The following is a 17425-nucleotide window of genomic DNA, read 5'->3' as shown; positions in this document are numbered from 1 at the left end:
AAGTCAGCAGGACCTTTACCCAGTTCCCCTTTCCCTTCTTAGTAACAGCAACTCTGTGGATGACTCTGAGGCCAACTGTGCCTCAGTCTGTCCCCTCAGGACTGGGTTTGTTTACATCCTTCCTCTTCAGCTATCTGGGCCTTGGTTACTTCTTGTAAGACTCCCTCCTTGGTAAGGTTGCTGGGAGGATTGAAAGAGAAAGATGTGTGGAAGATCCCTGGCCTGGTGCCTTCCTACAGGTCACTGTTAGAACAAGGATGCACGCAGATGCCTGCCGTGGCTGGATGAAGCACCTCCTGCTTTGGGAGGAGAGTAAGAGGCTTATGGAGACGGCAAGGCTGGCAAAGGGCCCCGGTGGAGGTGTGGACCCTAAAGCTTTATATTCAAGGGGTCCGCTAAAGTTCAAGGCCAAATTCACATCCATCATCCCACCTGATCCGCACCATGGTCAGTGAGGCAGGACATTTTACAAATATGAAAAGCGCAGCTCAGATAAGTGACTCACCCAAGAAGACACAGCCAGCACGGGAAACCAGGGGTCCTGGCCTGAGACCAGGGTCCTTTCCACGGCACCAAATGGCCAGACAAGAAAGAGTGACAAGATAGTGGCAATCACAGAGTCAGGTCAGCACCACTAATAAAAACGGGGTGGGGAGGGGAAACTTGACTACAGATCTGGAACCCTCAGTCCAAGATTCCTATTGCCTTAAAGCTCACTTTCAACCTCCTAAGTGTTCATCATTGACTTTTTGACTACACCCCTCAGGTTCTGGCACCAGGGCCAATGTCCTAGGGCCCAGAAGTGGGCTGCTATTGCCACATTTCCTTCCCCAAAGCTCCAGACGACCCAACATATAGGGCACAGCATGCCCCTTATTTCATTTAATCCTCATAATACCACCACTGGGATGATCTGATATTTTTAGCTGCTGAACGAAATAGAAAACAATCACCCAGGGAAGTTAAGGGCAGGGAGAAGGCTTGACCTTAGAGGTGCACAGCCCTGGAGTCTTGGGCCTTTTCTTCCACACCACACTTCTCTCTATAAAGACCCCTGACCAACAGTACCCTCACTATCCTGTCCCCACCTTTAGTGAGGAGCAGGATCACCTGTAACAGTGGTTCTCAAATTTTAACGTGTGTCAGCGTCCTCCAGAGGAAACACAGACTTCTTCTGGGCCATGAGCCCAGGGGTTCTGAGCGGGAAGGTCTGGGGTAAGGCCTGAGACTCTAACAAGTTCCTGGGTGATGTTGATACTTGCTGGTTGGGGACCACAATTTGAGAACCGCTGATTTATCATCCATTTAAGCACTCTCCCAATGGTTAACTCTGGTACATCTACTTGAAATAATGTGTAATTAAGACCATGTGGAGACACAAGGAGATGCTTATGACAATGTCAAGTTAGAACAGGAGGCTGGTGCCCTAGGCTGGTCCAGGTGCTGTGTGTCCTCTAATCCCTTACTCACCTTCCTGTCCTCTGCTCTGTATCCCCAGGGCTGACTCCTGACTTTCTAGGCCTCGTGTCAGGGGGCTACTGGGGGGTTTGGACAACAGCAGGAACTTGTGGGAGAGTGGAAGGTGGGAGGAAGGGAGCGGCCAGGGCATTTCTCCCCTCTCTCCCTTTCTGCCTTGGGTGGGCATTTCTAACAGAAGCAGCTGCATCTGCTCTACACAGGCCCACCGCTGACCCTGACCCTGGGCTCCGGTCACACCACCTCTTCCACTCTTCCAGGAGTGACCTCCTGCCACTAAGCTCTGGGTCACCTCGCCTTTCCACGTTTGGCTTCTCAGCTTCTGTATCACCTGTGTAACGAAGGCCTGTATTAAATTCCCTTTGTGGTAAATACTTGATGGTGTTCCTGCTTTCCTGTTTAGACTTACTAACATACTGATTACAGCTACACAAAAATGCTTATGCCAACGGACAACTCTAGAAGATAACATGAAAAATTAAAAGAGGTAACAATATGAAGGTTGTCTTCCAAGAATGTGAGAAGAGTGTCAGTTATTTATCATCAATTACTAATTTTTTTTTCTTTTGCGGTCCGCGGGCCTCTCGCTGTTGTGGCCTCTCCCGTTGCGGAGCACAGGCTCCGGACGCGCAGGCTCAGCAGCCATGGCTCACGGGCCCAGCCACTCTGCGGCATGTGGGATCTTCCCGGACCGGGGCACGAACCCGTGTCCCCTGCATCGGCAGGCGGACTCTCAACCACTGGACCACCAGGGAAGCCCAATTACTAATATTTAAAACTGGTACCAAGCACACAGTTGAAGAGAAAACAAGGTGAGTCTTGATAAGGAAAAGGTTGGGGAGCCAGGAGTCCATGACAAGAAATCTAAGGAGACCAATCTCTGTACCTTCATTTCTAAAAACACCTTCTTTTGCAGAAACCATAGCCACGGCCACAATGGTACTAGCAGTTCCCCATGAAAGTACCGGTGGTTATCTGAGGGCAAGTGACTCACTTGTTAAAGAGGTCACATAACGTTATCACCGCAATGTTGGTCTCCGGACAGGGCGGGTCACACTGGGCAACACCCCAAACCACCTTCAGCCCTCACTACCACGGAGGCAGCTCCATCTCAGGTCAGGCTTTGACCTGGGACCGGTCTGAGCAATCCCTGTGAAGTAGCCAAGGGCCCGGGGGCTGCTGGGAGAGCAGGAATAATGAAAGAGGACGCTCAGAAGTTCAGAGGATTCTGTTCAGCCACGTCCCCCAAGCACCATGGCAGCAACGTGTGTGTGCCTGGGGTGCCAGGGTGAGGAAGGGGGATCTTATTTTCCCACCACTTGTAGGGTTTCTCTCTCCCAAAGGGCACAACTAAAATCAAAAGCAAAACTCCACAAAACCAGATGGTAACAATATAAGAAATTATGCTGGATTCCTGCACTGAACTCAAAGCTGAACGCTGTAGCAGATAATCAAACGCTCAAGTGGAGAAGGAGGTCCTTGGCCTTGGACCAAACACAGTTTGGTGGTCTGTTTATAATATTTTAGCCTGACAACACTGCACAAAATGGACCACAAGGCTCACCACTGTAATGGGTTACTTTCAACCCCAAGCCAAAGATCATTTAAAGCCCTAGAGAGATGGGGGTGGGGAATGCAGCAGAGAGAAGCCTCAAGGGCTTTACGAGAAATGCACGTCTACTCTCCAGAACTCTGAGTGGAACATTTCAGAGTCAGAACCGTGCTTACCATCAAGCATTCTTGGAAAACCAGGATGGTTCACATCAGGCAAGCATCAAAGTGTTTACCGCTCCGCCCCGTCCTCCCACCCGTTCTCCCCTCCCTAAGAACCCGACATCAGAGGCCTTACACTTTCATCCCTGGGTGCTGGCTGACTCCATAAGAAAACTAACTACTCGGGGACAGGGCTATTGGCCAGGGTGTGAACTAACAACAAAAGCTACCCGGGGTTCATTCAGGCAAAGCACAAGTAAACAAAACACCCAGGCAGGGGGATCAAGAGACCTGCTCGAACTCTAGCTTTGCCGCACATTCACTGTGACCTTGGGCAAGTCCTTGTTCCTCTCAGGGCCTCAGTTTCCATCTGTTGAAGGGGTTGGACTAGATAACCTATCAAGTCACTTCTGACCCGGGGAGTACCTACTGTGTATGACCGAGACTGTGGCAGGGACCCCATGCTTCTGAAGGACAGAGTGAGTACCCTCAAGCTGAGGTCCCAAGTGTTGCAAGTGTCCCGAGAGCCCACAGCTCCTAAGTTGCAGAGTTGGGATTTTCAGCAAAACCTGTCAGACTCCAGGTCTTCCTACTACCCCAGGAGAGGCGCCCTGCTCTGAAGTACCGTCTTCCTTGCACACGCCCTGCCACGTCGGCCTCGCGGTTGTGTGAGCCGAGCAGGATGGACCCCGATTCCGGCCGCTCCCAAGCAGCCTGTCCCCACTCCCTCGGGGTAGCCCTTCGCTCAGCCTGGCTGTGCCTCCGCCTCACACTTGGGGGTCCAGGCTTCCACTCAGGGCAGGGCATCCACGGTCAAGCCCTCCAGGGGAGGGTCAGGTCAGGAACCATGTCCCTGTGCGGCTTCGGAGGCAAGGACAGCAAAACTCAACGCCTCCAGCTGCTGGTTTCACCACCCCCTGCTCCGCTGGACTCTCACTTCCCCATCCAGCTGGTGCTGCCCCCTTCCCCCGGGGCCGCTGACCGGCTGGGGGGGCCTTGGGCTGAGTCACTCAGCATCTCCAGGGCTCCCTTTGCTCGTCTGGACTAGCATCGACTCCCAGAGATGGTCACAGAGATGAAATAAAATCAGGTAGATGACAGCACTTTGTAAACTGTAAAATACAGTACATAAAAGGTCATGGTGGTGTCTCCCCTTCCCGGTGACAGCGGTTGGAAAAGACTCTGGTATCATCGGAGGGACACACCGAGAACCCTCGCGAGCACACACACCTCGTGCCTTTATTTTTGAGGCCACTCGGTGCAGTAAAAGAACGACCCCGCCGAAGAACTGGTGGAAGGGTCTCTGTCCCTGCTTCTCCACTAACACAGAGACTGTCCCCGTCACCTACGAGATAGGGGTGAGACCACTTCCCTGCCTCTCCCAGGGCTGCTGTGAAGACAGGACCATGGGAAAGCGCTCTGCAAACCCTCAAGTATGCTCCGCATCCCCTCCCCACCCCGCCCACAGGAGGGGGCAGATGAAGGTCACAGACAGGAGGACACTTGGCTGCTTTCCCTGCTATTCAGAATCACCAAGAGGCTCAGAGGGAGGAGAAAGTGGGGGAAAGGACAGTGCATTGAAACAGCAGCCAGGCAGCAATGGTCGTCAGGCAGGCAGAGCTGACCGGGAAGGGGTGTGTGGTTTTCAGGGTGTCTCTCTCACCTCTCTGGGGGCTCCTAATCTGGTGTCTTCAGAAATACAGAAACAAAACAAAAGCAGCCATTTCCCCCAGCCAAAAAAAAAAAAGCCTACCTTGCAAGAGAAAGCTGCCGGCTGTGCTCACACTCAAGAATGTTTGCTGTGTGTCAAATGCTCTCCCAGGGCCTCCTGGGAGCTCTGCGCAGCCAGGTGCTGAGGGTCCCTGAGGAAGGGCCTGCCCTTCTCAGTTCACTGGGCTCTCTCTGTCCGGAGAAAAGGTCACCCCGACAGAGGTCTGAGCAGCCCTGTCCACACGGCGTGCTCCCAGGTGCCGACGGACGCCAGGTGTGAACCGCTGAGGGAGCTGCTCCCTCAGTTCATTGAAGGGGATTCTGAAACAGCCTTCCTAGCTGCGCCCAACTAGAAGGTGTGAAAAAGCAGCAGAACACTGCCTGTGTTTCCCTCATTCGAGCCTGCCCCCGCGATGCAGCCCGACAGCTCTGCTGCTCTTGTGGGTTTTCTTCCCAGCTCTGCCTGCTCTCCGCTCCTCCACAGACCTTCACCCTCACCCATGCATTTCACCTGGCCTCCACCCACGTGTTTCCGCAGTGGGCTTCCCCAGCCCCTGCCTGCCCCTCTGCCTTCCACCCCCGCCAACAGGTGAAGCAAATAACGGGGGATCCAGCAAGCCTACTGGGCGAGGCTGTTCTCACTTAGCAACAGCTGAGCCTCGTGTGTGCCCAGCCTCCAAGCCACAGTCTCAGAGAATCAGTTCCAGGTCTGGGGCTCTGGGCACTTCTGATTTCCAGAGCAGAAGCATCAACGTGGGCAAATGGGGAACAGAGAAAACAAACCCCAGACCAGAATTACATATAGATGATGCCTCCCGCGATAAAGGCGGTAACGGGGAGAAACGAATAAATGCATATCCCCTCCCACCTCGAACTCCAGGTGTCTGTTTTTATTCTTCTAGATGAGCTCCAGCAATCACCGCTGAGCCGTCAATCAGCTGGGCCAGAGGAACTCTAAGAACTCTGATCGAAACCATGGCTTCCCAAGGGCCTGGCTTTCTCCCCGCCCCCCCCTTTTCAGGCAGAGCTGGCAGCACAGCAAAACAATTTCAAAGCACAGAGACCATAAACACCAAATTAAAAGGTAAAGTAAAAAGGGAAGAGATGTTTACTGGAAACTGAAGTTCCACTGCCCAGAAAATATAGGTCTTTTTTTAAACACACATACACCAACACACACATATATATGAGGCCTCTGCCGCCCACCTCGAGAAATATGTACTTTGCTCTATATATGGCTTTCTTATCTGCCCTTGATTATGCTCAGCTTGTGACCGTGAAGCCTGAAATAATTACCCGCAGAGAAATAACAGCCTTGGCCACAGTCAGGGCCTAACAAAGCCAGTCCTGCATTTACCAATGATCACACAACTCGCTCACAGGACAAACTCGAGTTCGCTGATGCACAGATAATCATTCCCATGCATACCTGAAATGCAGCCACTGCTGAGAGGGTGCCAGGTGGCTACTGGAACCAAGAACAATCATCTTACATGATATTTCTGGGTCCAGAAAGGCTTTCGAGCTGAAACTACGCAGGAAATTAAGGTGGGCAGATGGTAATCATCAAAGCAGAGGGCTGGCAGACCACCCCTCACAGGAGAAGGAAAAAGCTAGAGGAAAATTGACTCCTGAAAGCAGAGAATTTTGGTGGGAGCCAAGAACATAAAGTCGCTCCTACTGGCAATGGGGTGCCCCTCGGGGCTGCTCCCCAAAGATAATCAACGTCGTGTTAGGAGTGAGGAGACAGGCACACTTCACTAGTGGGGCCCATGTGTCTCCCTTTCACTAGCCCAGGTCCACATCCCTATTTGTCCCGTCCCACCCATTCCAGGGCCCCTCCTTCCGAACCCCTGGGTACTCACCATGTGCCCACAGCACAGAAGACCTTCGTCCTATCCCACACTTGTGTATTCAAACCCCAAGTCAGACTGTAAGCTCTCTGAGGGCAGAGGCCGTATCTGCCATTTCTCTGAGTGCCTTGCTTCATAAACATTTAGTGACTGACGGATTCCTCATTCGTCTAAGAAATAACAACCTCCATCTGGCATCTGTGTCTACACCCACCTCTCAAACCCTGTCACTGGAAAAGCTCCTCGACCCTGCTCCCCATATGTGAGGCCCTTCGGGGCCAATCAACACCGACAAGTTCTCCTCCCTCCTGAAGCTCATTTCACACCCATTAAGCAGAACCCTTCACAATCCCACCACCATCACAATATGCCCTCCCCTCTGCCTGAAAAGATATTAGAATTGAGCTGTCCTTTCCCATGAATGTTTACTCTGGACAGCTGTGTCCCCTCAGATTGCATTTGGCTGTAGGGATGGAGTCCCCGCAGGGAAGCACGAACAACTGACTGGGCATAAACGGAAGTGTTTCGATGCGATGGCTGATGAGGGTGGTAGGATCCTCTCAACCGAGGGCAGGGACACTCACCAAGGCACAGGAAACGGCATAGCACATACTTTCACAGCCCCTCGCGTCCACCGGGGCATCGCCAAGGATCTGACACTAAGGTATGCCAGCGCTGGCTGGGGCCTCTGACTTGGCTTCATGAGAAAGGCGTGGCTGCGTGTTATGCGTGGCTGCGTGTTACGGTCTGTTTAATCCACTCCTGCTCCGCCCCTGCCCTGGCTCCACCCCCCCCACTTAGTACTCTGAGTTTCCCAAGCAGAAATAACCAACTACAGATGGTTCTACTCCTTCAGAGATGTTTGAGAAACCACTGACCCAGAGAAAGAAAACTGGGGATCCAAATCTCAGGGCAACTACTCACCATCAACAGCTGTGATTACCAAATCAACATGCTTCTCAAATCTAGAACTTTTTTTCTCTCTGTGTACTGTGCTTTTTTTTTTTTTAAACCAACCACTATCACTTTACCCCTAAAAGAGATGCCCAGAACACTGAACCACAGCTTTACTTAAGATCTAGGGCTGTTGATTCTCAATGCTGGCCACACCCCAGAATCACCTGGATAACTTTAAAAATACTGATTCCCAGGCCCCGCCTGTAGAAATTCTGAATTGGTCTGAGGTGTGGTCTGGGTATCAGAATTTTTATAAGTAACCAAGGTTGAGAACCTTCCATGGTGAGCCCGACCACCAAATGTGGTCATTAGGAAGCAGGAGTCCCAGCTGCCACGGCTTACCCCGCACCTCAAAGCTCTTTCCATCCTGTCTTCAACGGCGGGCCCCAATCTCCAGCCCCCAGAGCGATTGTACAGTGATCCTGAAACTATCCGAATCAGTTAACAGAGTTGGTCATTTCTTTGAACGCAAGCTCCAGAATTAGAATGTTTAAGGTGCAGAAACATTAAAATCCTGCTAAGTCAACGCCTCTGGTTTGTCAAGGAGGAAACCAGGGGCCGGGGTAGCAAAGTGACTCACCCAAGGTCACGAAGCTGGTTCACAATGGGGCAGGCCTAGAAACGGGGTCTTCCACCTCTGGTTGTCTCTCCTGTGCACCACCCAGGAGCCCCTGGGGTGACAGACTCCCAAAAAAAGCAGGGTCACGGGAATGGCCACTGTTTACTTCTTGTGTACTTGCAGTGGCCAGCCTCTCATTACTTCATCTCTAGAAGGCGCTGTCTCCTGACTGGCCTTAAAACAGCTGAGGACAAAGATGGTTCTTCTCTTTAAAGATTCCTGAGCGTGCTGGTCAAATCATAATCCTCAAAGAATATACTTGCTGGCTGGCTGGGGTTCATGGAAAAAGCCATTAGCAAAAAGAGTCTACCCCAGTTTTGAAAGAGCACTCTGTCGAGCGGCGGGTGTGAGAGCCCGAAAGCCAGCAGTGGATTCTGGTTTCTTGTGGATAAGAGAGTTGATTGTTGGTTTCAAAATCTCTAACCAACCTGTGAACACGCTTCCCTTCCTTCCTGTATTTTTACAGCACCTCGGCCGCAACGCAGCTGGTCCCAGAAGCACAGGAAGGCTGTGCTTTGGGCTAAATGAGAATTCCTCTTTGCCTGAAGGCTGATTTCCCCTAGCCCGGGAATAGGGAATAGAAGCCTGGCGGCTCCAGGCAGCAGGAGTACATATGACCGTCCAAATCCACACGCCATTCACACCTCCTGGACCACGGTGTCTGGCGGTACTACCACCACCAACGACAACTGAAGATGCTCCATAAGTATCTGGTGAGTTAAACCGTGACTATAATAGAATTAAATAAGGAATGGGCTGCCTCTGACGGTAGAGCATCAGATGAAAAATTACACTTGCCTCCCAGGAAAATATATGCGTCGAGAAAAGAGTGAAAACCCAGAAGCCAAGGAAGAGAGGGCAGAAAGGTGTCGTGAAGTATTAGAGCCGATGCAGACCTCTGAGGTTCTCTCTTGGAGCTTGTCATTTTCTAGATGCGAAGACCAATACCCAGAGAAGCCAAGCTGACCTTCCTGGAGCCAGAAAGCCAAGCTCCACCAAAGAGTGGCCAAGGGCCCTCAGCCTCATCAGAGAAACGGGATGCCAAGGTTCCTTCGTGTTCACGTGTGTCTGTTCTCTGACTGATTCAACACTTCACTGAGCCTGGGGGCTCCGATAATGATGAAGATGAAGACTAGTGTCGGTCACGGAAGGAGGATAGAAAGAAATGGCCCATGTTCGGTTCCAGGCATTGCTGGGATGTTCAGATGTGGAAGCCCAGAGAACAGCTGAAGCTGAGGGTCTCTAGCTGTGCAGAACTACAGATCTGGAAGTCAACCCCCCAGTGAAACCCAGAGAGAGGAGAAGCACTTTGAGCTGCAATTCTGAACTGTGATACCCAGCTGGGTAGAACGAGCTCCAGCATGTGGTTTGATTTTCTCGTCACTGAAGTTAAGGCTGATAGACAAAAAATCAAAATAAAAAAACAACAGTGGTCAAAAGGTGACATTCAAAAAGATTGTCGGATCAAAGTCCCTTTGTGAGTACTGTTATTTCACCCTCCTCTGAACGGTAACCACTTCCCACATGAGCCCCAGTAAGGCAACCGTGCAGCCCACAAGAGAGATAGAAATATGACCACACTTCCCTCTTATAAACAGGTGACGGTAAACATCTGAGACCACTGGTCCACAGCCGCGGTTAAACAAAGGGTCGGGGGACACCCTGGAATAGCTGTCAGGGCCTCCATCTCCCCATATACTAACTCTCCCTCTGAGTGGGGACCTTGGACCATTAACTTCAGAACTCAAGCTGGTCAAACAGAACCAGCCTCACCCTGGAACCACTTCATTGAGTTTCACGCCCAGGCTCACCTGGCCTCTCCTCCTGGAGACTCAAGAATTTTCAAGGAAAGCAGCTGCTTTGGTGCCCGGCCCTGTGCTCAGAGATGCCACTCTGTGAGGGCCTCGCGCAGAGGGCAGGAGGGCAACACATCACGTGTGCGCTGAAGTGTGCAATCCCCCCACTCCCACCTCCCGGATCAGCTGAAGCGATAGAGCCTTTTTTCTTTTAATAAGAAAAGCCAAAACTGCAACTTTTTCAATCAAGCAAGAAAAACAGGCAAACCTGAAACAAACATCTTTAAGTAGCTTTGAGATGTTTCCCAGGGGGGTCCTGAGTTAGCCCAGCTCCTAGATCAATAGGAAAATAAGGGCCCATGAGGCCCTGGGACAGGCTCTGTTTTCTCTGAATTGGAATGAAAAAGCATTTGGAGACCTGAAGTCAGTTATTAGCTGACTGTGACAGGAAGACTCCAGGGTATTCCGTGTCTGCAGAATGTTCCATCAGAAAATGACCCCAAAATTCTACAAACTGGCCAGCAGTTTGTTTTTAACCACCAAACATTTATAGAATTCTTATTTCTTCGTCTATAAGCTTTCAGAGAAAGTTTCCAGCAGCTTCAAAGCCAGTGAGACGCACAAAGACGCTAAACATGCAATTCAATTTCACAGGGTTTCGAAGCTAAAATACCGCAAGAACCTTTAGAAATTTTCCCCTGGGGGCAGGAGGCGCTTAGCTCTGTACCCTGCCCCCACTCCATACTCAAGGGCAAATTTTTAACCTTCATTTTGTCAACAGGAAAACAAGACTGGCAGTGGGGTGGAGACAGAAATCCGAACTTCTTGAAAGACCTTGCTTAGGTTGGAAAATGTGTCGTCCTCAGGCACAGCGTTCAGAGGCCCTGATGGTCCCCTTCGGTGAGTCTCACTTCCATTTGTCCCCCTGAGCCCCAATTTCACACCTGTTCCTAAGCTGCCCCACAGCAGACTGCTACAACCCACATGGTTGGATATTCTGAACACAAATAATGGTCTCTCCATCTTGACTGTAAGCTCCCTGAGGGCAAGATCTGGTCCCTGATTGGTTTACCAACATAACCCCTGAAATCAGCAAGACATCAGATAAGTATTCAGGAGTCTACTCAGAAAAGGAAAACAGTAATCAACAAGTATTAATTGACATTTACTAAGTGCCTTGCAGGTACTGGTGAGCCAAAGAAATAGCCTGGATCTCTGACATCAAAAGGCTTATTACAATCCATTATTTCTGCCGCCACTGCATGTGACAAAATACTGGCGAGATACCAGGAGGCTTCTGGGAAAGATTTCCTTCCTGGATTAAGAGACCCCCAAAGGAGAAGCAGCCTTTTCCGCCGCTAGATGCAACCGTGTAGAGACAGTAACTCTTGGAGCAGCTGTGGCCGTCACTGGATCATGAGGGCTGAAGATGGCAGGGCAGAAAGATGGAAGGCTCCCAAGTCCTTGCTGGTGCCCGAAACCTCCCTGCCTCCAGACTTCTTAGGGGAGATAATAAGCCCTCACACTGGTGAAGGTGTTAGTTGGGTTTCTGGTTACTTGTAGCCCAAAGCATCCTAATACAGTGAGTCTGGCCCCTGATCCAGAGTATGGGATGGATCAGAGAGGGAAGGAGCGAACTGGCTTACTGCAGTATCCAGGCGTGAGAAACCGAGGGCTGCCACTAAGGAGGAGAGGGTGGCAATGGTGAGGAGAGCTGGAACTCAAAAGATACAAAAGCACAGTCCAGCCTTACCCACAAGATGGCCTAGTCATCTCCATGAAGCCCGGGGGCCAGTTCCCACGCTGACTCTCTGATGAACTGGAACATAAATAATTAATATTCCCTGCCCATACTCACCCACACACATGCCTCCTTGTGTCTCTGGGGTTAAAAAAAAAAAAAAGGAAATGCATCTTGTTCTATTTATAAGACACAGCACAGCCACAAAGGATGACGACTAGAGCCGTATCAGCTGAAGTTCTCCAAGCAAGTGCCAAGTTTGGTTTGAATTTACACTTCACTTTTCTCAGCCTGTAACCAGTCTTCTTTGTCACTCCAGCTGCTCTCCTTGGAGTTCATCAGACAGGGCCTCGCCCACGGCAAACAGTTTGGTTGCAGAGTATAGAGAACTCAAGTCCCTCTCCAGATTTCCAACAGATTATTTGGGGCAAGAGAGGAAGCATGAGGCTTGGACGATCGCAGAAACCAGTCCCATGAACATGGGGCAGAAGGGAAGCAGTGCAAAGCCTTTCCATGTTCTCTACGGAGTCCCATTGACAGAGGGGGTTATTTAGGGCCACATACCCTGGCACATTCCATGCATTTACCAGCATCAAAGAGAGAAAAAAGGCATGCTTGCTGTTATTTTTAATTCCTTCCTCAATGCCTTCCAAAACTCTTCAGCAGAAGGTTTATCCACTACACCCCCACCAGCTCCCAGCCAGTAATATCTTTGAGGCCTCAGCGAAAATGGAGCAGGGGGGCAGGAGAGGTCAGCTCACAGAAGAAGACTCTGCTCCTGGACATGAAATCCCATCTCAGCTGCACTGCACCTAGGGGCATCTCCTGGGTTCCGAAGGGACATGGCCTGATGAGGATGCAGATGTTCTAGAGCCAGGTGAACACCCTACCACCCCCTCACTGCCACCCTCACTTCCCCCCCTCCACCTCCCACTTCTCCCCCCCTTCCCTTCAGAGTGGCCATCAGCAGAGCCAAAGGTTCCCCAACTCCTACTGCAGCTAAGTAAGCTCGGGTGCTAACTTAACTATTTTAGATTACCTCTAAGGTCTCATCCAGTTTTAAATTATGTTGCCAACTTGCTGAATGGTCTTAGGCAAGTCCCCTCACTCGGAATAGCAGTAAATAATCCAGACAGTCCCTGACACTTTAGCAGTGGCAGAGAAAGCTGCTGATGTAATCCTCCCAGTTTCCCTGGTCAGGTATCATCATCACTGGCCCAGAGGCAGGGTGACTTAGAATGACTATTTATCCAGGTTTGCCTGGACAGTCCAGGTTGATGCCCATTTTCTGGCCATCACTAATGACAGCACTGCCCTTTTACACTCTTAGAAGTGTCCTGGTTTGTTTAATAAATTATATAGTCACCCCTGATTCTAGAAGGGGCAAAGCTTCAGAGGCAAATCCAGCTCCATCTCTTATGAGACCTACAGCAACTTTCCTGAGAAAGTTCATGGATTTTGTTGTGAGGATGAGAACAGCAGCCCATTCTTGGGGAGCCTTGGGGCAGGCAACTGGGTGTCAGGAACCAGACCTGAATTCAGATTCCTGTTCTGCCGCTGACCCCTCAAAGCCTCAGCCTCCTCTTTTTTTTTTTTGCATTTTAACTCCAAGCCGTTTTTATTTATTTATTTATAGCTGTGTTGGGTCTTTGTTGCTGTACGCAGGCTTTCTCTAGTTGCGGCGAGCGGAGGCTACTCTTCGTTGCGGTGCGTGGGCTTCTCATTGCGGTGGCTTCTCTCATTGCAGAGCACGGACTCTAGGCGTGCGGGCTTCAGTAGTTGTGGCTCGCGGGCTCTAGAGCGCAGGCTCAGTAGTTGTGGTGCACGGGCTTAGTTGCTCCGCGGCACATAGGATCTTCTCAGACCAGGGCTCGAACCCACGTCCCCTGCATTGGCAGGCGGATTCTTAACCACTGCACCACCAGGGTAAGCCCCTGCTTCCTCTTCTATAAACATGGACTACTCATCCTTCCCAGAAGATGGGTAAAGAAGACCAACCAGCTGATCAGTGGCCCACCTTGCTGTCTGGCATATAGTCAGCACCCAGTCCACGCTGCATGTGCCAGGATCACTCCCAGGTGAGAGGGCTCAGGTGATCAGCCACAGGTCAGCACAGCTGACCCAAATTCTCAGACAAGGCCACGAGCACCAACTCACCTAAGCTTTTGGAACTAGACCCTGCAGCACGCACGCCCTGAGTTCACATTCCTATTGAATTTGTGCATCGTTAATGATTTTCTCTAAGGTGGCGGTGCAAATCTGGGTGTGAACTTGGAGGCCTTAACTCCATCTCTGTCAGGAAAGGCTTTTAGCAATACTACAGAGTTGTGCTTCATAAAGAAATAATGAGCGACACTGCATAACATTTCACAGTCTGCAAAGACCTTTTAACGCATAGCTCATCTAAATAAACAACTGCAATCATCCCACCAAGGGAGGCAAGGTTTTTCCCATTTTACTGCTGAGGAAAGGGAGGCTCAAAGAAATCAGGTGACCGGTCTACGGTCACCAAAGCAGGAAAGGGGAGAGCAGGGATCCGAACTTGGGTCTTCTGAATGTAAACCCAGAATGCTCCACTGCAGGAGGCTGCCCCTTCAGCAGCAGGCCTCTATCAGGGTTCTCAAAAATGGTCCATGAACTAGAATCAGTCTGTGGACACAAAACTTTTATCTTCTAAAAACCTATAAACTTCAATTAACAACAAAAAAAAGCTGACCCTAAACAGGTGAGGTAAATTGTATGCAATCTCTCAGTGGTCACCAAAATTTCTGCTTGCTCTCAGTGATAAAATATATGAACTTAAACTATTTTACTCTCTTATTAAGGAATATGATCTCTTTTTAATACATGATAGCATTCGATGAGTCTGCAGTAGAGAATTTAGGTATTTTTGCTGATTGCAGTGTGGTCTGGAATTGGAAAGCCTGGCCTAGGCGATCATCAGTGAAGACACTTAAAACACTGACCAGAGATATTCTACACAAAGACACCGTACCAGGCACAGAGAAGACCCAGGGAGAGGCGAGGTTCTGATGTTGAGGGCTCTGTATGGAGCCCAGCGACACCCTGCTTCATTTCCCAAGGAATCCATGTCAAGAGGCTGGCATGACTCACTGGCTAATTACCTGAACACTTGGGCTCCCCCAGCCCTCCTGGCTGTACAACTTGTCTTCTCTCCTGACGGCCAACAAAACACTATTTTCACCCTGGTCCAGACATAGCCTAAAGCTGTCCACATGGTGGTGTAAGGGATTATGACTCTGACCCGGATAACTCCGGCAGAAAACCTGCTCTTACCAGCCTCGGGGTGGGGGAGGAATGCGAATAGAATGGTGGCTTCAGCCACGCCACTCCCCTAACTTAAAAATCTCCTGGGTGCTTACGGAGCAAGGTCCAAACGCCAAGTCTGGCCAACTGAAGCCCTTGGCAACATCCTTCTCCCGACCCTCTCTGGCCACTCCCTCTTCCACGTTCTGGCCACCCTGCCCCACACACCAGGCCCTTCCACCCTCTGTCTGGCCAGTGCTCCATGCAGCCTTCCCCTCACTCCCACACTCCTATCCACCCTTCAAAGTCCCGCTGGAGCATCACTTCTGTGAAGTCTTCTGGGTCCCCCAGAAAAGAGCTGCTCTTTCTCTGGGCTCCCAACTACCTCTTTCTTCAGCCTTTGCTAGACTGTCTTTCCCATGAGCCCACCGTAACTGTGGTCACCGTGTCCCTTTTTGCCTCTGTGCAGTTCAGTGACAGGACTTTATCTCTGCATCTCTGTATCTCCCGAGGCCCAGCACAAAGTCAGTGCCCAATAAATAGATCCAACAACCAAACGCACTACAGCGGTTGGGCTCTTTGCTCCACCTTTAAGATGGGCGGCTGCCATACGTATCACCTTCTCCCTGATCTGCATTTAATTCACTCTGATCTGGGTTCAAGGTGAGGGAAACCAATCCCTATAGAAGTACCCACAATCCTGCCCATATAATGGTGCCACCTGAGCGGGGCCCCAGTTGTGGCTACATAACTGAGAGGAGGGTGCTAAAAACAGGCCTGCCAGAGTTCTCTGACCCCTCGGTTTTACAGCGGGATGCGGACACTCGGGGAGAGCTGGCCCTCCCCAGCATCACCCCACACTCAGAGGGGCTTCATGGACACCCATGCAGACACCCCGAGTCTGAATTCCATCCAATCCCTCCATCTCCCGGCCCTGCCCACCTTGTCAGCCTGGGGCCCACGGGTGCACACACGGTCCACGGCCGATGCAGTCTGCCCTTCCTTAGGCAGATGGGCCTGCAAGCAGGCTTGAGACCGTGTGGGCAGGGAACTGAAGGGTCGGGACCCCGCATACAGTCTGGAAGGAGGAAGTGCAGACTCTACGTGGGCCATCCCTGGGCCCTGCAGCTCTGCCCCATGGAAAGTACCACATCCAGAAGGATGTCCAAAGCATGGCCTACTAAGGGCGAGAGCCCTCTGGCCCGCCTCGAGGAGCAGCCCACGGTACCGCCATCCACATCTGGGTTATCCTGGAGCCGTGAGCTTCTGGCACCGAACAATCTCACCTGACAACCAAGCCAACTGGTGAGGGGGTACTTGGAGCTGAAACTGCTTTCCAACCAGGCCTCAGAAACACACCGGCAACAATAAACATCACGCACTTGCACACACGGAAGGGCAGGCTATCGGGGACGAGCCTGTGAGTCACGGTGTTTCTTCTTCAGGATCTTATACCCCCCACCCCAGGAGCACTGATTCATCCAAGTTTATTTTCAATACTATTATTTTTAGTCAGCCAAACAATTTTTAAAATGATGACGGAGGAGGGGAGAACCACCGAAGAATATGAATTCTCTTTCGATAGCCTTCCAAGCCGTAAACCAACAAGTGGTGTGGCTGTGGCCGCTTGGTGCGCACCTGCTAGAGGAAGGTCCTCTCACTACATCAACCCGTGTTCTCCAAACAGCGAGCCCTGAGAACAAGTGTGTCGGGGGTGGGGGGGCCCTTACTGGAATCTACTGACACCATCAGTCAGATTTCCCCCTTGAAAGGGAAAAATGAGTGTTTACTAAGCACCTACTACGTGCTGTGAGCCACAAGTATCAGTCAAGTACTTGCTCTCTCTTATCTCATTTGCGTTGACTTACAGGAGGTAAGTGGGCCCATGCCCATTATACAGATGAGGCAAATGGAGCTTACTCAATGGAAGCAGATGTCCCCAAGGCTGTCACATAGCCAGTAACGGGCCAACTCAAACTCCGGTCTGTCAGACTCCAGGGCCCTTTGTTCTCCCTTGATGACTCTGCTCTTCCAGCCCACCCACACCCCCCACTCCTGTTCCCCAAGCAATATTTTAAGACTCTCTTTGGGTAGAGATACATGGCTACACGAAACATTTAAAGAGGTAGCAAAACAAGCTCACTCACCCTGCCCTTCCAGGCGCACAGAGAAATAAGGCTCACCTCAAGTCTGAATTCCATGAGGATGCAAGAAAGTTTACAACGGGGCACATTTGAAGCTAAAGGAAAAAACCCAACTTCCATCACCAGTGCCTGCTTTCAGCCACTTGTAA

General features: G+C 50.9%; 1 protein-coding gene across 4 annotated transcripts in view; it reads right to left on the bottom strand.

Annotated features, from left to right (window-relative positions):
* Positions 1-17425, bottom strand: part of SMAD3 (SMAD family member 3) — a 115360-nt gene that overhangs the window by 89102 nt on the left and 8833 nt on the right. Inside the window, exon 1 of one of the 4 annotated variants that reach the window (XM_060152841.1) lies at positions 7337-7458. The exons of the other annotated variants lie outside the window; for them this stretch is intronic. Within the exon in view, the coding sequence (XP_060008824.1) occupies positions 7337-7455 (119 nt within the window). The 5' untranslated portion in view covers positions 7456-7458. Of the gene's footprint in view, positions 1-7336; positions 7459-17425 lie in introns of those variants that run through there. 4 annotated transcript variants of the gene reach the window in all.

Source organism: Lagenorhynchus albirostris, chromosome 1 (genome assembly GCF_949774975.1).
Source record: "Lagenorhynchus albirostris chromosome 1, mLagAlb1.1, whole genome shotgun sequence".
NCBI classification, from domain to species: Eukaryota; Metazoa; Chordata; class Mammalia; order Artiodactyla; family Delphinidae; genus Lagenorhynchus; species Lagenorhynchus albirostris.
Note: the sequence above shows the minus strand (reverse complement) of the source record. Positions and strands in the feature narration are given on the sequence as shown.